We start from the raw sequence: 21,187 nt of genomic DNA on the forward strand, positions 1-21,187 counted from the left end.
AAGCCTGTGCTTTGCACTATTCCAACCCAAGATGGCAGTATAATGCCAATACGGGAAATTTGTGTGGCTGTATCATGGTAGCAATCCTGTATAAATACTCTTTTCACATTTGTTATTCTGTTTTTTTTTTGTACTTCTGCACAGAACTACACAGAATCACAGAATTGTTCATATTATGTGACATGTGGCAAGCTACATAAGATTAGCATTTATGAATACTGTATTTTACTGTGAGGTAGTACTGTTACAGATAGCTCAATGGTCCTGGTTTTGTGCATTTAGTTTGTGCCTTAGGGCACGGTCTATGAGAAGATTTTTGTGCTTTCCCTCTCCGCATAGTCTTAAAACACATGTTTGTAAGTGGGCTGGCTGTGAGTTAGTGACTGGATGAGTGTTGCTCAAATGTGGGTAAGTGTCTGACCTACAGCAACCCTCAACAGCTTAAAACGGCTACAGAATCTGAATGAATGAATGAATGAATGAATGAATAAAACAGCTATGAATACTACTATTCAGTGTATGTGGTGTATATATTCATTCCTTTAGTACATCACACAGTACCAAGGGTTGTGGGGTTTTTGTCCCCCTCTCTCCCCTGTTGAAGAAATTGTTCTGCTTTTTCATTTGCATTGGATTCTTGATGTGTTGTATGTCTGCAGCGGAAGTATGGGAGAAGGAATTTGACCCTATCATGGTAATCTTGCGCACGGTATACAGGCGAGATGTCCAATCAGCAATGGATAGATACGCAGCATTGTGAGTCAACTCTTATTGCTTATGACTTTTGTAAGACCCTTGATGCTTCCATGTTTATATGATGTGTTCTACATGATTTGAAGATATTGTATATGATTTCAGTCCAATACACTTTTGGAAAAATTCAGCAAATGTTTCTTCTGCTAGCTCTTCTTTCTCCTTGCAAAAAAGTCTGATGTTCATACTCAAGCCTAGTTCTGTAAATGGGAAATAAAGAATGTGGTTAAGACTGAGAAAAACAACACCAAACAGAGCTTCTGAAATAGCTCAGAAGTGCGGGTTGTCTTGGTTTTGCTGTTGAAATTCATGTATCAACAGTCGTGTCCAGACTCATTTACAGAATCTTTAAGTGTCTGAGATCTGAGTATTAAAATCAGTTTAAAATAGTCATGCTTTGAAACAAAGCTACCTGGGTTTAAAGGAGTTTTCACTAACCCTACGTGTTGCAGGAAAAAAAATAGTTTCTTTAATGCACTCATTAATGTTTGCTACATGTTCACCCTGAGTCTGAAGGTCTCTGTGTATGTATGTTTATTTATATATTTATGGGCTTGCTCTAGGATGTATATTTCTGGATTTAAAAGTCCAGGGTCACTCTACTTCCATCTTTGAAAAGTTGTGAGCATAAGGGCTGCAGATGGATATAGAACCCTCCAAATAGAGCCATGGCAGGAACGATCAATATATCAAGTCTAAAGTGTAATAGGTTGGGGGAACCCCTACTGTATGGAAGTTTAGCTTTTCCTGAATACAAATGTGATGTTCTAGGTGGGGCAAGGTTCATTTTCTGTAGATCTCACCATGATGAGAACTTTTTAAATGCATTGCGATATTTTGCTACCTGCAGCCAGCATGTGTTTTTCCTTCCAATGCTGTTTAGGTTCAAAGAACATAACTTTTAAGTGGCAAAACTTAAGAAGATGTTTATCAAATTTTTGTTCACATCACACACATGCATACATTATTTGAAAACTATATAGTATAAAACATAAAAAAAAAAGCTGTATTACTTTCATTTGTGCATTTGTCTGACATATTTTTTTGACGAAAAAATAGGAAAAAATTAAATGAATAGAACAAAGTAAGAAATGGAATTGGACCTATTTAGTGGAACATGCTGTAGGATGTTTATTGTCAGCATTGTATTGATTGGCCGTAGCTCCCTCTTGTGCTGTTAAATGACAGATTGCCTGTCAGAGAACAAAATATTTCATATCACACCCACCATTTGTTTAAAATCGGATGCTGCTTTAAACCTTACTACATATTAGTTAATGTTATACATTTTATTGTTGTGTACAGCTACTGTTCTTGCCATACAAACAAAGACATTGAATAAAAATATTATTGTTATTTTGTTTAATAAGAGAGTTTAATCCAAATAAATCAGTTTTTAAATCTGTTTCACGTATACAGCCCCCAGTATATTAAAATTTTACTCAATTCAACTTTATTTATAGAGCACTTTAAAAACCAACAACAGCTGAAACAAAGTGCTATATAAAGATGGTTCTAAAAAAAAAATAAGGAGCAATAAATAACTCAATTAAAACAATAACTAATAAAACAAAGCAAACCAAAGGCATATCATAATCTAATGTCTCAGGCTATAATAAACTTCTGTAGAAATGTATTCATTTATTTTTCGTTTATTTAAAGTCTGTGTTGTTTCTTCTTAATGTGTAGTTTGAAGCAGTCTGGTATTCACACTGGCAACCCCTGGCCTCCTTATAAGGAAAGGACTCTCCTGCATCCATGCTACAGAGGCCTTATTCGCTTGCTGCATTGCAAAACCTTGCACATTGTTATCTTTACTCTCCTGTACAAGGTACCCTGCTTCTAATTTTTCAGCTTTTCGCCAGGTTGCATATATATTTATTCTAAAATGTATGGTGTTGCTAGAAAATGAGCATTTTCAATATTTCTGTCTTTAAACTTGAATTCCCCATAAACTGTCATTGCCCTTGTTCAGATCTGGATGGACCATCAGAATATGTCTGAGCATGTGTTGTGTATGGTGCTGTATTTGGTTGAGCTGGGCTTGGACAACCACATTCAGGAGGACAAGGATGATGAGGTAAAATTAATTTTGAGCTGTGTTGGCTGAAATGGCCTCCTACTCACTTCTCCCTGTGTTACTGAATTTATAGTGCACGATTATAGGGAACTGAATTCAGGAGCGATTTTGGACAATATATCAAGGCAGTTTGCTGTTTAATGTTCAATGACATGTTCTACTAAAAAGGGCTATAGAGTATAAAGTGACCTGCTTTTAAACCCAGCACATATGCTTATCTGTGGGTTGCAGTCACATTATTTTTATTTTGGTGTGGGCTCCATATTGGGGACTAATTGGGTTTAGAGCACAGCCTTAATGTTAAACAGATGGGAAAGATGGATATATTTATTTTATACACCGCTCCTCGCCCTGCCTTGTAGAAGGTCTCAGAACACTCAGAAACAAAAAGTCCACCACCTCTTTACCCTCTAATGCAAAAAGGAAAAAACTAATCATTTGTTAGCCACATTTTCATCTTTGGATCTAATGGAAAACTACCAACATTTTCATTATTGAATCTAATGGAAAACTTAGCACATATGTGACGTTAAATATTTCTCTGCTATTGTGACTGAATCTGTGTGTTCTTAATACACAGATCATGTACAAGCTTCAGTAATCTTACTTCACTAGGGTTTATTTTTAGTATGTAAGACACTACAGGCCAAAGCCACATATTCTTTTGTCTGGTTTTTTTTCCCCCCATGTTTACAGGGTAAATAATCTGATCCCTCTGTCCCTGAGCTCCGAGAGTGTAAGAGATTCTTGGAGGATAAAGTTTTATCGTGACTGTGTGCCTAAATTATTTCTCTGATTTGGCTTAAAATTTAATAAAGCAGTTCTCCTTTCTGTGATTTATCAGTGTCAAGACAGACAGTTGAAAAGTAGGAACAAGCAAACAAATAAATACATAAAGATGAGCTGTTGTGCTGTACTCATGCTCAACTGGAGCTCAGCTTTAACTGTTGGCTGGAGTGTGGCTGTGATGGAGGGAAGCCAGTCATGTGACCTGCTCCTCAATTAGTTTCCACAGGAGAGAGAGAGTGTGATGTGAGACATCCCTCTTGTAAGTCCTCACCAGACGATACATTCCTCAAGGATATTACCCATGCTCCAGTGCGAGCCTGTGACAGTCCTCACAGAAACGAACAACAAGACGCCTCAGAATATGGAGAAACTTAACCCTTTTAAGTATAACTAGATTATTTTGTCTTTATTATAACTTGAGGTTTGTATCATTTTTTAAAAATGCAGAAGTTTAGGGACAAGCTCTGTTTAACTGTAGCGATAAATGAATATAAATATCTGGCAGTTCAGGGCAGTGTATGATCATTAAAAGCCTTAAGGAGGTCCAGACTTGTTTAGTAAACTCAGTCTAGCAACTCATTCTTGTTCTCTGGCTTTTAATAATCTTTAAATTTTGTTTAAATTTTGGATTGTAGGGAAAGTAGAGACTTTGTAAGACATTGTTTTGTAAAATATAGGTTTCAGGGTCACAGCCTCCAGATATTAATAAGGCATTATAATAAATTATCTCTACCACTGTTAAATAATTGTTTAAGTATTTAATAAAACACTGTAAAGTTAAAGTTAAACCCAGTTTGGCTTTAAGCTGTAGTGATGTAAACACCTGAAGGGCTCAAGTGTCCGATTCTCCTCTTAACGCTCTGACTCTTTGAACACTGCAATTCCTCGTGCGACCCTTTTGCTCACCCTTCGACAACTTCATCAAAGTGCACACTTCCAGGAAGGCTTTAGGGCTTATGGGAGGAATTGGGATAGACATTAATTCAAAAGATTGCCTGAGGGAGCAATGGAGAGTGAGAAGGTAAAAGCAGGGATGGATGAGAGTATTTATTTTCTTTATTTCTTTCTGTCTTGTAGGAGCCATGTATAGAGGAGCACTGTCATGACAGCTGGTTCCCTGGCACCAGCTTGCTCTCCAACCTGCACCATGTTATTAACTTTGTGCGGGTAAGAGTGCCTGAGACAGCACCAGAGGTGGAAAGGAAAAGGGAGCGTGAGAGAGAGAGAGAGACCCCTCCGAGCACCAGCGCAGAGTCATCCAGCTTTGGACAGGTCAGTAAGGCAATGTCAGCTTTAATACACAGATGAGCAATATTGCTAAGCTAAAGCTAATCTAATGTTTTCTGTTTCTTATTTTTTTAAATAATTTTAATGTAGGAGTGTAGTGTAGAATTGGGTGATACAGTTGTTTGGATTTTATAACCAAAGTAATATTTCATTAGGTACAATGTCATAGGTTTGAATTTGCATTTAATTTCAATAAGAAATCCTGTATAATTTAAATGAGTTTTTTTTCCTATTTGAATGAAAATTTAATTGTCCGTGGTTTATATTAGTTTATATTAATCTTGTGGACATTGATATATAGTTTTAGGAAATTTATATTGCCTAAACTTTAAAATGGTAACCAGTGTTCTAGTCATATAGACAATTCATATAAAATGCAGGAGCATTCTTGTATATTTTAGTCAAAATTGCAAACCTTGTTTCTGGAAAAGTTGGGATGTGTTAATTATCTTAAATAATTAAAATTGTAACTGACAAATAATAAAAATAACAAGTTTCCACGTGGACAGCAAACAGTCAAAAACAAGTGTTTTCCAAATTCAGTCGAAGGGGAGCATTCAGCGACACAGACAGAGGAACAGAAACGCGCGTGCGCACACACACACAGGCAGAGGGACAATCTCTCTCACTCTCTCACTCACTCACTCACTCACACACACACACACACACACACACACACACACAGGTATCTATGGTCCACTCAGATGGCATTTCTTTAGCCAATGTCTTTTGTCATTTTGTTACTTTCTGCTTGCATACTTTTACATATGTAAACCAATCCTAGCTTCAAATGCCACAATTGCCCACTTAAATGTTACATTTGGTATAATTTATTGTATTCAAGTTATAGCCTTTGCAAACATTCCACTTTAAGCAGGTGAATATGAAAGGAGCAAAAAGTTGTTATTCACTGGTTCTTGTTTGTGTCCGGGGTGTTGGACAACAGGACAACCAGGGCATCAACCATGTAACCACCCCCACGCACGCACCCATTGGGAATCAAAGCTCAAAAAACAAACTGAGTTTTCGTTTGTTTTGTGAAGTATGTTCTCTATGTGGTGTTTGGACACTTTGAGGGACACAATGGATTGAGTGTAGAGTCGACTCATTGAATTAATCGGTTCATGAATCGAGTGCAAATTCAAATCAATGATTCAAAACATTGTTTACAAGCATAGGCTGCACATGCTCTGACTTCGTGTACACACAGCTCAGAGGAAGCTTAGAGATGACACACAACTCACTTTAAACACTGGACTATACTTCAGAACACGTGTTTGCGAATGAAAACTGAGGAATAACGCATTAAACGAGTCTTAAAAGTATCTTATTATTGAGTGTTTTCTACAATAGATTGGTTAATCACGGATCACTGGACATAGCAGAAAGCCACTCGCAAACACATCGGAAGCCTTGATAAGAAACTGAACGAATTGCACAAAGCAATTTGTGGGAGTTGGGGAAGGGGGGTGGATGAAGTTGAAACCCTGTATATTGTGTGAATATAGAAGTGCAATCTGAAACTCTGCTAACCAAGGAAAATCAATAAACTAGTCCCATGCAAATATACTCTCATGTTCTCTAGGCCTGAGTGAGCATGCGTGTGAATAGAGCTGGTAATTTATCTAGAAAATTATGCCATGCTATGCAGGTGCTTTTAAGGAAACACCACTCCATTCCTAAAGCATGCAGAACATTTCTGATTTCTGGAAAGTCTGCGTTCTTAAAAATAAAGGTGCTACAACAGGTTCTTTGAGCAATGCCATAGAAGAACCATATTTGGTTCCATAAAAAAATTTATTTAAGAAATGTGTGTGAAGAACCTTTTTAAAGGTTTAAAAATCCAACACTTGGTCCTAAACATATCACTTGGTGATATGTTTCCTCATTGAAATATATCAACAAAAATGGTTCTTTATGGAGCCAAAAGTGGTTCTTCTATGGCATATGGCTCAAAGCAGCTTTTGTAGCACCTTTATTTTTAAGAGTGTGTAAGCTTCATATGTGAAAGAACAACTCTGGAAAATGCCTGGACCTGTTTCTCTCTTTTATTTATTTTTTTCCTGGAGTTCATATGTGAAAACCCCTACAGAAACCTCAGTGTAGATGTCTGAGTTTTCACAAAGTGAAGGTGGTGTGACCACGGTGACTGTGTAAACATTGATGTTGCTGTGTGTTTGTGTCTGTCCACCTTGACAAGTTGAAAGGGTTTAGTCACTGTTTGGAGTGAGTGGTACAGCATGTATGTCTCCCCCAGTCTGATGGAATAGACCAATGACTTTCATAACACGGCACAAAAATGGAGAAGTGCATGTGTGTGTGTGTCACACGAAGTTGCAGAATCTTGGGGTTGTGGGTTCGAGCCTGCTTCAGGTGACTGACTGTGAGAGTTTGGTGTGTTTTCCCCAGGAATTCCTCCCTACCAAAATAGAAAAATTAAAAAAAGAAAAATTGCATTAAAATGAAATGAAAAGATGTTTTACACCTAGTTTTCTATTTTAGGATTTGGTCCAAATGGTCAAACTCTTGTTACTTCTAACCTCAGTGCCTTAAAGGGACCAAAAAGGAAAGGTGATGTAATACAGTGGTGAACATGCTTCTGTCTCAACTCTCTTAAATGTTTTGCTGGCCAAATATTTAAAATATTAAAAATATAAACCATCAAGTGTGTCAGAGGAAATATTGTCTCTGTACTTTTGTTAGTTAAATAAATGTTCAAGTAGCATTGATGTTCTACTGACATTCTTATTTTTATGGCGTTTTACAAAAATATCCACTTTTTCAGAAACAGGGTTTGAACACAAGGTTTCTAATATTGTTTAATAAATGTGTTAATGTGTAATTATGAGAATGAAACGGTGATATTTAGGGTACATTATAGTATTCTTTTGCGTAAAGTATGTTTGTTGTATTACCACTAGTGATGCACTTTATCGGCGGCTGATATATTATTTGTGGGGATTATTTTAGTTATTGTTATCGGTCCCATATTGGAATATTACATGATATTACAGATGCTAAATTGGTGCAGTTTTTTTGCTTGCGGATATGTACTGATGCCTGTAAATACACAACTAATGCCTGCCATGTGGACAGTGTTCTCTGTTTCTGAGATTAAATTTCTCCATGGTGTGATATAAATTAAAGTATTAGCGACGCTCAGTACACACACACAGAAAGAAAAGGCATGTCCTATGACAACCCATGGTAAAAAGAATCTGTTTTGCTTTAATTCAAAGTGAATTTGCTTTAATTACAAAAAGATAAAATTATTGGTAATTAATATCAGTATCAGCTACGCCAAGGTGCTAATTATCGGTTATCGTATCGGCCCAGAAAATTCAATATCGGTGCATCCCTAATTACCACTTTCACTCCACAGAACTCAAGGAGGCTGACAGGGAATTGGAGAGAGGTAGCTGGCCTTGGCAGTGACTGTTCTGGTGTTTGAGAATGATTTGGCCTGTTTGGAAATTTTGTAGAGTGATTGGGAATGAAATGAGTGCAGTATTAAATTGATCACCCCTGGATGCAAAGACTGAGCATTCAGTAATGGGTTGTTGACATATTACTTTGTCATTGGGATTTTTTTATGTTGATCTGTATTCTTTAATAGAATGGAATAGTGTAATAAACCTGCATGTTGTTTATTACGTTTTTTTCCACACATCTGCAAAATTGAGAGTGCTTGTCATGTAAAATGTCTCTTCAACTAGTTTCTAAAACACTTGTGTGTGTTGTGTTTATGTAAATCTGAAAGGTTTTCATCTCATTGCTTGTGTGACTTCTTTATTATGTCCTGTGTTTTGAAGTGTGAAAGACTAATAATGTTTAATGTTGGGTAAACAGGTTTTGTGTGTGTTTGTAACTGCATGTAAGATTGATGGATGTGTTTCTAAGGCAGTCCTGACTTGTTTATTTTTAAACGGCTCTGACCAGCAGTCTGTGTTCTCCCAATTTATTACATATAAGCATATTTCTGGAGATATTTGGTAGCTATTAAATTTTGCAGTAAGGCCATGTTTTCTGATGTTTGGTGAAAAATCTTTGATTGTTATAAGAGCTACATATGGATGGGAAAATATCTATGATGTCCATGGGCAGAGAGAACAACAAAAAGGAAATTACTGTCCTTATTAAGCCCTAATGAAGATCAAAGATGCTACATACTACAAATTTAGAAACGACCATGTTTTTAGCTAGTCATGACATTTTTGCTCTTATCCAACATTGGATTATTTTATTTCCTGCTGTAGATTTGCCTAAATCCAGACTCTGTCATCTGCTCATTTAATCTATTACTTGATGTCCTTCAGAATTTGCGAGAAGCACAGCTGTTCAGCCTGGTGGCAGAGCGAAGGAGAAAGTTCCAGGAGATTATAAACCGCAGTAACCATGAAGCCAACCAGGCTGTCCGGCCCAAATCCTCTTCGCGCTGGCACCCTCCTGGCTCTCCTCCTCAGATGGTCACAGAGATCCTGGAGATCAGGGAGAGCATGCTCTCCCTACTGGTCAAACTGCACCAGAAACTATCGGCCAAACAGAACTCCCTTTCACCGGGCTGGCTGGAGGAAGCTGACCCAGCACACCATGCACATGGAGATGGTATCACTGCTATTGAGAGAATCTTAGCTAAAGCAGCATCTCGAAGCAGGCACAGTAAGAGGTGTCTTCAGGATATCTGTGGAAGAGTGTGCCCACCTGTGCCTCCCAAAAAGAACAGCCCTGGAGACAAGAAGAGTATGGATAAAGAGGAAAGGTCTGTCCGTGCATATTTTAGAGTTTGTCATGTTCATAGCCTTTTAAGGCTTAGGTTGGCTTGTATTTGCACAACACTCCCACAGCAGTCCCAGGTCTTTTCAGCACAACATGTAATGTGATATTACCACAGAAATGTCTGTATTAAACATCTTTAAATTACTAGGTCCATGACGTATACAGCACATTCATATATCTGTTTAATATCAGTGAAAATGTTTTTTTTCTTGTAGAGGAGTCCTGGTTATATATTGTGCATAAATATTTTAAGTTCCAAAATGTATGCCAGCACATTGCACTGCAAAAACAAGTTTAAAAGATTGCGTCCTTCACATTGTAGATGTGGCTGGGGGTGCTTGAGGTTTGGGCAGAGGTCAGTAGGAGACTTTTTATAAAGCCTCTGTTTCTTCCTCTGCACTGCATTGCAGTAACAGCATTTTGGAATCTCTTTGACCATGTAAAGTGTTGTGTGTTTTTTACCAAAACACAAATGGAAAGCTAAAATGAATTTGTTTGCTTTTCAAATGCTTGTGTAGGTGCTACATATACTACTTCTTTAAAAACCTTTGATTAAATATTTTAGTTTTGGAAAATGTTATGACATGAGTAAACTATAACTATTAAACTATACAGGAAAGATCTGCAGAGGAACTACTGAACACCTGGCATATAGCTTAATGTTAAAAGTTAATCCTTAGGCTTGGGTTACTATTGTTAGGCTAAGCTGTATTAAATTGTTTATTCTATATAAGCTTTGCATTTGGCAACTTCAGTACAACCATAAGTATAACGTTTTAGTTTCTTAAGCTGATGTTGTGAGGAAAGTCATCCTGTTGTAGAAAGATTGATTTGCAATTATGCCTTTAGCAGCTCTGATTCAATAGACTCTTCTCAATCTCTCTTTCTGAACATGATGGAACAGGCAGTATGAAGAAACTTAGTATCAATATGAATCACATGCTACCTGCAAGTCAAGAAAGAAAAAGCACATGCACAATGTGACTGGCAGTTACCATAGCAACAACATTTGGTTGCTGGAAATTTCTTTAGCGTCATGTCCCTGTGGTGTGCCTTTGTTCCAAATGCGGTCAGAGAAGGTAATTGAAGCGCATCATCCCAGTCTACAGTAGTTTGTCCTCTTAATAAGTCACTTTGATTTTGGCTGCATCTCTCTCCAGTTTAACACAGACAGGCAGTAAAATAGACATTACATGAATTGGTTCCTCTCCCATTCTACTATATGAACAGCACTTGCAGGTGTTCACTTAAGAAGTAGGCCATAACCATCTATCATCTGGGAATTGGACTATAGTGTAAATTTTTGTTTGGATGACTTATAAAACACCCTCTCATGGGGGTTAGCTTGAGGTAGTAAACTTTAAAGCATTCCGTGTGTGCCAAAATGTATCTAATTGCTGTCAACCATTCCCATCCTAGAAATATGTTGTAATTGGACCGTTTTTTCCTTTTGAAATTTTGGGTTAATTGATGTTTATCTTGACTGCTCTCATCTTTCTCCTCTTCACTGTCTGTCTCAGGCGGCAGCGGGCTAGGGAGAGGCAACAGAAGCTGCTGGCTGAATTTGCCTCCAGGCAGAAAAGCTTCATGGAGACAGCGATGGATGTTGGTAAGCATAGTAATTATAGAAATGTTGCTACTGAAAATGCACCACATATTTGAGGGTGTTTTAAAGAAAATATTGACTATTGAATATGTAATTCTGGGATTTGCTGCAACTTTTAACAGTGTAGTTTGATTAATACAGTGTTGATTTTATGCTGATGGCAGATTGTATACATCAGCCTCATTTTGAAATAGTAGCTGAATTAGTTTCACTTGCTTAAAATAAACATTTCATTCATCATCTGGTTTGAAGTGTACTAGGACGTAGTAATGATATTTTAAGGGAAGGTCCAATACTGAAGGGGTCTGTTGTCGGAAGGGATTAAACTGCTTTACTCTCTGGTTGCTGAATGCAGCTCCTGACTTTGCAGCTTGAGGGCATGTAACTCACTCAGCACACACACACACACTCAAGATTTCAAGGACACCAACTTGGAGAAAGACCTTGAAGGATAGAGTTCCAAGGGGTGGAGGGAGGGACCCACTCTCTGTAGGAAGGCGACACCCACTAGGCTTCCCAGACCTTGTTACTGCGTGCGTGTGTATGTGTATTTCTCAGGAGAGATTGTGCACTGGTTGAGGGCACAGCAGATCAGAGTACTAACAGCCCAGTGGACACAGGGACACACAGTTGTTAAGAGATGAATAATGCTGTTATTGCTCACTTCGGTCGAAGGAAAAGTCATGGTTTATATATATATATATATATATATATATATATATTTCATTACATAGTGGATTGCGTTGAGAACAAAATAACATAAAAATGATCGATCATTCATTCATTCATTATCTGTAACTGCTTATCCAGTTCAGGGTCGCGGTGGGTCCAGAGCCAACCTGGAATATTTGGGCGCAAGGCGGGAACACACCCTGGAGGGGGCGCCAGTCCTTCACAGGGCGACACATACACTCACACCTACTGACACTTTTGAGTCGCCAATCCACCTACCAACGTGTGTTTTTGGATTGTCGGAGGAAACCCATGCGGACACGGAGAGAACACACCAAACTCCTCACAGACAGTCACCCGGAGCAGGAATCAAACCCACAACCTCCAGGTCCCTGGAGCTGTGTGACTGCGACACTACCTGCTGCGCCACCCTAAAAATGACCAATGTAAATCAAAATTATTATAACATGGACCTCTGGATTTGGAATCGTACTCAAAATAAAAGTGGAAAATCAAATTACAGGCTGATCCAACTTCAAAGGAAATTCCTCAAGGCAAGTTAAAATGAGGCTCAGTAGTGTGTGTGGCCTCCACGTGCCGTATGACCTCTCTACAATGCCTGGGCATGCTCCTGATGAGGAGGCAGATGTTCTCCTGAGGGATCTCCTCCCAGACCTGGATTAAAGCATCAGTCAACTCCTGGACAGTCTGTGATGCAACGTGGTGCACGTGGATGATGTCCCAAATGTGCTTGATTGAATTCAGGTCTGGGGAACGGGCAGGCCAGTCCATAGTATCAATGCCTTCAGCCACATGAGGCCTAGCATTGTCATGCATCAGAAGGAACCAAGGGCCCACTGCACCAGCTTATGGTCTCACAATTGGTATGAGGAGCTCATCCCCAGGACCTAATTGTAGTCAGGGTCCTCTGGCTAACACATGGAGGGCTGTGCGGCCCTTCAAAGAAATGCCTCCCCACACAATTACTGACCCACTGCCAAACTGGTAATGCTGGAGGATGTTGTAGGCAGCAGAATTATCTCTACAGCATCTCCATAGTCTCACATCTGTCACATATGCTCAGTGTGAACCTGCTCCCATCCGTGAAGAGCACAGGGCGCCAATGGTGAATCTGTCAATCTTGGTGTTCTCTGGTGTTGGGCTGTAAGCACAAGCCCCACTTGTGGACGTCAGACCCTCACACCACCCTCATGGAGTTTGTGCAGAAACATGGATATTAGCGGCCTGCTGGAGGTCATTTTGCAGGGCTCTGGGACAAAGGAGGAAGCGGCGGTCTTGCTGCTGAGTTGTTGCCCTCCTACGGCCCCTCCACATCTCCTGGTGTACTGGCCTGTCTCCTGGTATCTCCTCCATGCTCTGAACACTGTGCTGACAGACACAGCAAACCTTCTTGCCACAGTTCGCATTGATGTGCCATGCTGGATGAGCTGCACTACCTGAGCAACTTCTGTGGGTTGTAGACACTCCGTTACGCTACCTCTAGGGGTGAAAGCACTGACAAAATGCAAAAGTGACCAAAACATCAGCCAGAAAGGATGAGAACAGAGAAATGTAGGGATTGTCTACCTGTTGTCTGTGCCATTGGCACAACAGCAGGTGAAATGCATTCACAGTCAGTGTTGCTTCCTAACTGGACAGGTTGATTTGACAGAAGTGTGATTGACTTGGAGTTACATTGTGTTGTTTAAGCATTCCCTTTATTTTTTTGAGATCTGTAAATATACACTTTTAAGAGTTTCATAAAGACGTATGGTAATTCTGCCATGTGTGATCATTCTTTTTAAATTAGAATTTGTCAGATGTTCTTTGTGATCCCTGTACACATTTGACATTTGTCCTAATCTATAAAACATTCACTTGTAAGTGTGAGTTTTGTGTGAGTTTGCCCCAGGCTGACATTATCACATAGACTTTCAAATACACCATTTTTCCTCTCTCGCTCTCCCTCAGGTACTAAATCAGTTTAAACACACTCACATTTGCTGACCTGTGTTTATTCAAAATTGAACAGACTCTTAACATTTAGAACTAATTTTGCTGAGGTAATTCATATTCTGACATGTGTCAATCATTGAAAATGTTCTGGATGTTTAGTATGCATAGAATGTTTGAACATTAATTTATTGTCCGCTTACCCAATTCAGTGTCGTGTATTCAAAAAACTAAGCATAAGGTTTTTAAACCCCTGTGTGGTTTAAAAGCTCTTATCAAGTATTGTGTTAAATGGAAACATCAGGAAAAGTCTTGGAGTTTGTGTAGTTACAGATGTTCCTTTGTAAAAAAAATTATTATTATTATTATTTTCATTTATTTATTTATTTTAGTAACATTTGCTTATTTATTCAGCATTGTTTTCCATCTCCATTTACCAGCCCTGCATGTGTTGAACTTTTGTTGCCTTTGTGAACCATTGCATTTCCAAAATGATTACTTCAGAATGCATGAATTTAGATTTTCTTTATAATAAACAAACTGATATGTTAACTGATGTGTTAATTATATCAAAAGGTCTTGTGACTGACCTTCTTTAATAGTTGCACATTTTGTCGAAATAACACACACTGTCCAAATAAAAGAACCTTTCACACTACATTAGCTCTAATGTTTTTGTTTTTTTACACATGGATGCCTAAACCTATACAATCTGTTAATTTAACCAAGAGAGGGCAGAAAAGCAATTTTGATCCACATTATATAGCTAATTAAGTTTTGCCAGTATACCGCTCTCATAACTCATGTTCAATTATTCAGTTTTAACCCTCAGTCCTCTCTCTTTCTCCTGCTATTACACTTGTGTATTTTCTGCTTATTTGTTCTTGGCAAATCAGAAGTGAACAACAGCTTGTATTTCCAATAGCTAGAATACTCCCAAATCTTTGGGAAGTGATGTAAACTCAGTATTTTACATACCATTTCAGTCGTAGCACAGAACTTAGTTTGCTTATAATTTTCTCTCTTTTTTAATTTTTAAATAGCATTACATTTTCTGCAATAAAGAAAAAACTTGTTTCATATTACTTCCATTGTTTTGGACTGCACACTTTAAAACTTTAAGGCATGCCATTTTGTTTTTCTAAAGAATCAGAAAAATCTTTACAAGACCAGTATTCTATTTAGCCCATTTAGATGTTTTCTAAGTTGTTTATATATATATTTTTAATGTTCATTTTTAGTGTGTGATTCTCATCCTTCACTTTAACATATCTGTAAGCTGCATGTAATGCCCCAGGCTTCTGCTTACTATTGTTTTCTCTGTGTGTCCCTTGCAGAATCTCCTGAGGCAGAGGCAGCAATGGATGTGGGCTCTGCTGAGCCTCTGGACACTGAGATTCTCTATGATTGTGTCATATGTGGACAGAGTGGCCCCTCTACTGATGACCGACCTACAGGCCTGGTGGTGTTACTACAGGCATCCTCAGGTGAACAAATGCACACATAACATTCTTGTTAATAGCCACTTATTTTGATGTGATAGCTAAACCTTGAGGCATTACAGGTTTTCATCAACAGGTTCAGCATTATATAGCGAGTCTATAATATCTTACTGCTGCGTGGCACATCTTTTGCAGCACAGGACAGTGGTGTTATATTGTCTATTAAATGGCCCTATTTATTCAGAACACCTGAGCCTGGCCGCATTGCTCTGCTTCGTTTAATGACAGCATTTAGCTGTTGCTTTAATTGCTTCATTCATCATATGTGTTGGTCCTTGAACAGACGCCTGCTTCTGTAGAGTATTTCTGCCATGCTGCAATGGACATAAGAGTCTCTTTCAGTGTCATGAAAACAAATAGCTTGTTTTATTAGTAATTATCCTGCTGGGGTGACATATTATAGCCTGAAATATATCAGCCCCAAGGTCAGAAGGATGTGTCCTCATCTACACTTTACCAGACATGGTGAACCATCAGAGAAGAAAAATATGTAGAGGTTATTGTCAGAATTAGTTTTTTTGGGAATTGTATTATGAGCACATTATCAGTAAAATTCCGTCCACCTGGTAATGTGTATCTGTTTACATTTGATCTGGAAAGACAAACATCTGTGAAAAAATGTCTTCTGTTCTTGCAGTTTAATGGCTGTTGTGGTTTTGACATTGATATGGTACTTCATTAGAGTATGCAAATAATATGCAGTGTCCCATAAATAGAAATGATGGCAGGTAATTAGCATAACATTATCATTCATGAAGTATATGTCTGTGTGCGTTTCAGTGTTGGGACACCGTTGCCGTAGTGATGAGGCGAAACGGCTCCCAACGAGTGACGAAGAGAGGATCTTCCCCGAGGACACGTGTGGAGCGACTAATGATGTTAGACTAACACAGATGCAGCACCACTTTAAAGATGTAGGTGTTTGGCTTAGAAATACCTGTTCTGCCCTAGGGCATCAAGAAAAAAGTAGTGAAATGCATAAATTAAATTAAATAGATTATAAAATCATTGAAATCACAATATGAACAAGTGCAATTTTCAAATTGCAAAAGCTGCTGTTTTTTTTATGTCCCCTAAAAACTAGTTTGAACAGATAATTTATGAACATAAAAGCGTTTTAATTGTTCTCACAAAATCTTGAGATTAATCACAATTAAATATTCAGCCCTAATTTCTACTCCTGCTGTCATCTTTTGGCCTTTAGTTTGTATGCTTCTCTCTGTGTTTAGATCTTTCTTTGTGTGATACTTCCTCTTTCATGCTGTCTTTTACAATAAGAACTGTGAATAAGATGCTGGTCTCCTGTCACCCGTGTTCTGTTCTAAATTTTAAACTTATCTGGCCTGTTGTGCTGAGTCCTCTGAGCATGGATTAGCTTGGCAGCCTTGCAGATTTGCAGAGAAATGCAACAGAACAAATGTCTTTTCTCTCTTGTTTTTATTCACGTGTTCTTATTGCTGTGGCACAACAGGTAGTGGGGTCCCTGGGTTGTGGGTTCAAGCCCTGCTCTGGGTGATTGTCTGTGAGGATTATCATGTGTTCTCCCTGTTTAGGCATGGGTCTTATAATAATTAAACATTTAGTTATGTGGTCTGTCTAACTCAAATATGGAATAAAATAAGTGATTTGGTAATTAGGGTAAAGACAAGGATTAACAGAGGGAGATGAAACATATCAGCACAGAAATATGTGTACTGACTTATGGCAAAAATAAGAATGGAGAAGAGAGAGAACCCAGTGCTCTTTAGACAAGATGACAGTGGTGCTGTGTTTTTTTGATCCCTTTGGTACTTTGACCACAGCAGTTACATTAAGATCTTAGGGAACTCTAGAAAGTGCTATAACGTCTCATTTTATATATATATATATATATATATATATATATATATATATATATATATATATATATATATATATATATATACACACACATTTGTTTTGGTCTGCATATTGTAGATCATAAGCAACATTAAAAATGCATTTATGTGACCAGGTTTGTTGGGTTTTACAACAATACTGAAATTTGCCCTGAAATAAGGTCATATGGGGTTTCTGTGTAATAGACTTAATAGATAGAATACCGTATATATGGTACATGCATGTATGCTTTGTGTTTTAGTTGCACTTGACTACTATATTGAATTTGGCTTATATCACAGCCATAGAATATTTGTGTATAGTGAATATCTGCCTTCATAACAATATTTATAAAAATATATATATATTTTTTTATTTTTCCCCCTCAGAGTTCCTGTCTGCAGTCTGTCTCTATTGGCTGGGATGGCGGTGTGTATGTGCAAACATGTGGTCACACACTGCATATAGACTGCCACAAGTCCTACATGGAATCTCTACGGGTAACTACATTTTAATTTTAATTTCCAGGAGAGGGTTGTAGGAATGATGTATGGTACAATATGGAAATGACTTCCTATAGCTTAATTAACTAGTTTTACTTACTATCTGGAAAATTAGTGGAATATGTTTTAGGGTAACAGTGTGTTGTACCAAGGCCATGAGCTCTGAAATATGACCACACTCAGTATTCACCATTGCACGTGCGTACACACACACACACACACACACACACCCTGTCAGTAACACTTTAGATTTCAATTCATCAATTTCTAAAAATGCCCTAAGGATATTTAGCATTGCAGTGTTAGGTGCTGTGATAAGGTGATGATATTTTCTCCATCAGTTTTAACCCAAAACTCAGGTTTAGTGCTGGTTTACAATGTGAATATCACACATCAGATTAAAGCTTCCTCAGAAATTACTTGACCTCGGTTATTGCCTAGTAAACACACACACAAATATGTGGAGGGAATTATACAGTTTTGTTTTGTATCTGTACTCTAGTGCAATGAATTTAAAGTGAAAAATGACTGTCATGTTAGAACTTAAACCTTTCAGATCCAGCGTATTGGAATTGAGATATCATTGATCAGAGTTCAAGTTGTGTATGTAACATTGCCCTAATAAATTAAGAGAAACTACCAGTATACATAAAGATTCCAGCCTTTCTTTGAGATCTGGCACATCATTAATAGTTCATCCATCAAAGTGACACGTCTCAAATTGATATTTCAATGGTTCTCTCTCCGTCAATCACTTGGGTGACACTTATGATAATGGGAACAATACGACATCGCTCTCTGCTTTAATAATGTTTAATGTGAGCAGACAAAGTGAAGACTTATTCTGTGAAGGTGATTGATAAAGGCATATTGTGTCCCTAGAGTGACCAGTATCTTATTGCGTAAGAATGGATAATTTATAATAGAAAAACGATTTATCCTAAGCGACAAAAGTCTTTGATTGGTAAAGGTCAACAGTGCTAGAATAGCTTGAAAACTTCAAAATCAAACTACATGCAATTAAACATTGGTGTCCTTCCTCCTTGAGCTCCCACAGCGTGACTCTTGCACTTCCCACTTAGAAATCTCCCCCAGTGTGATTTAACCACTGCCACACACACAGACGCGCCAGTGACAGTACAGTATATTGTGTTGAGGCTTGGAAACAGTGTAATGTATCTGAGATACCAACCAACACTAATGTTTATGTTAAGCATTAAATTACAATCTCCAACCAGTGCTGTTTGTTCTGACGATTTGTTTCTCTCTGGGTCAGAATGACCAGGTGTTACAGGGTTTCTCGGTAGATAAGGGTGAGTTCACCTGCCCTCTGTGTCGGCAGTTTGCTAACAGTGTTCTGCCCTGCAAGCCCGGGCGTGGCACAGAGGCAGGTGCCTGGCACACCCCCAGCAGCAAAAGTTCGGCCACACTCATCAAAGAAGTGGAGGACCTGCAAGAGGAGCTGGGCATTTTCCCAGTAAGCACCTATGTAAGACAGATACCACTCCCTCTAGAATACATTAGACTGTGTCTACTTGCCCCATTCCTCCATCATCGAGTGTGAGTGCTAGCTTCCATTCTCACTGTTCTACAGGTAGTTTGAATAACATTTTGTTTATATATGAAGACTTTCCGTCATGTCATCCCTTCATCTTCATAATCAGATCATCTGATATTTGGCATACTTTTACATGTCTGAAGAAAAAATGGTAATATTGAATATTCTCCGCCTTTCAGACGGAGTCAAACCTTACTAAAGAAATGGAGTCTGTGATTAAGGACATAAAGAATGCTACACAAAAGAAGTACATGGACTATGGCAAGAATGCTGGATCACCTGATAATGATTTCCTCTTCATGTACTCTGTGGCCAGGTGAGTTTCTACCAGCCTGAATTTTGAATTGCAAGCAGCTGAATTGCTGTATAGTAGACATTTTTCTGCCTGAATGCCCTGATGTGGTTGAAGAATTTGGTTTTATGACCACCGTAATTGCTGCTTCCACAGTGTAGTTATCTCTATAGCTCAAGTGAAAGCCCCCACCTCTTCTCCTCGCTTGTCCATTCCTTCATGGATTTTTGAGAAAATACCTACACTAGTGTTTTGGATCATGCAATAGTAGAACAATTTTCAGTCTTTCTTAGTGTGGTGTCGTATTTATTTATTTATTTATTTACCCCCTCTTTCCCGCCTCCCCTCCCATACCATATATCATTTAATGTCATATTTAACTACTTTCCTATTTTAGCTTTCAGTGACTACTAGTGCAATGCTTCTGTTGCCATTTTGTTTGTGCGCGTGTGTGAGATCCAAATTTAAATTAATCTTCAAAAGCTCACAGAATTCCTATTGTCATCATTTTCACTCTCAAATCAGACCTGCTGTAAGCAGAATTGTTAATTTTCTCCCCAGTTAAATACAGACTCTTAGCTAGTGCGCTCAAGCCTCTCCCTTTTCCCTCAATGACCCGTTCATACTCTCCGTTCCAGGCTCCGTTTGCGTAGTCTTTTTCTCGTTGGCTGAACAGCGTGGTGGAAAATTCCTCCATCAAATGCTTGCTTCCTTATCAGTGGCAGCCAGATGGAGCTGTCTGCCTGCATTATGTATAGGAAATTGCTGCTGCTTGCACTTTTTTTTAAAACCCTCCTCCCTACTCCACCTACGCTGCTTCTCATGTGGGAAAGCTGGGGAATTGTCCCTACCTTGCTAGCCTGTTGAGACTGACCTGCTAATGTTGATGAGTGGGCTTCTTACACTGACTATACATATTTGCAAGCAAACAGAGCACAATATGTTGCTTAGGACATTCTCTGAAGGAAAAAAAATATTAACAGAGGATCTGGTACCATGTATGACACTCTTAAATCTTCATGTCAAACAAGACAATATAGGTTGAAACCTAGTGATTTCATTCAATTAGAGTACAGTCGGCCCTCCATATCCACAGGCTTCATGTATGTGGATTCACCCAGCCACGGCCAATGGAATTGAATTATATTATTCTTAACAATTATCTAAAGATGATTATAAATATAGGGGTGTATGTGCCTAAGTTATATGCCATTTTATATAAGGGACTTCTGCAGATTTTGGTATCTGCTGGAGTCCTGGAGCCTCTTCGTGTAAATCCAGGGATGACTGTATAAAATGTGTATAAACAAAAATGTGTTTTCGTGTGCAAAATGCAGTACTGTGCAAAAGTCATGGGAACCTAAGATTATTGTTTTCATTTACTGTATGCATGTGCATTTAAAAAGATTTTTATTCTAGAAGTTAGAAGTGTTGTGAGCTAGTGTGAAGAACACAGTATGCTTCCAGATATTCTCCTTGATCGTACAGATTTGTGAAATCAACAGCACCCTTGATTTAACACAATGGAGTATGTATTAACAGGTAAAACTAGGTAATGT

At 38.4% G+C, this 21,187-nt stretch overlaps 1 protein-coding gene across 3 annotated transcripts in view; it reads left to right on the plus strand.

The window, feature by feature from the left end:
- The window catches only part of ubr3 (ubiquitin protein ligase E3 component n-recognin 3), a 52,183-nt gene that overhangs the window by 14,778 nt on the left and 16,218 nt on the right, over positions 1–21,187 (plus strand). For 2 of the 3 annotated variants that reach the window (XM_066686092.1, XM_066686089.1), the window contains exons 19-29: positions 660–756; positions 2,443–2,584; positions 2,729–2,833; positions 4,700–4,894; positions 9,226–9,668; positions 11,206–11,294; positions 15,254–15,403; positions 16,199–16,332; positions 17,665–17,775; positions 19,055–19,267; positions 19,516–19,652. In XM_066686092.1, coding sequence (XP_066542189.1) covers positions 660–756; positions 2,443–2,584; positions 2,729–2,833; positions 4,700–4,894; positions 9,226–9,668; positions 11,206–11,294; positions 15,254–15,403; positions 16,199–16,332; positions 17,665–17,775; positions 19,055–19,267; positions 19,516–19,652 — 1,816 coding nt within the window. The remainder of the gene's footprint in view (positions 1–659; positions 757–2,442; positions 2,585–2,728; positions 2,834–4,699; positions 4,895–9,225; positions 9,669–11,205; positions 11,295–15,253; positions 15,404–16,198; positions 16,333–17,664; positions 17,776–19,054; positions 19,268–19,515; positions 19,653–21,187) is intronic. The other variant, XM_066686090.1, reaches the window with a different exon arrangement.

This window comes from Hoplias malabaricus, chromosome 12, assembly GCF_029633855.1.
Source record: "Hoplias malabaricus isolate fHopMal1 chromosome 12, fHopMal1.hap1, whole genome shotgun sequence".
Taxonomy (NCBI): domain Eukaryota; kingdom Metazoa; phylum Chordata; class Actinopteri; order Characiformes; family Erythrinidae; genus Hoplias; species Hoplias malabaricus.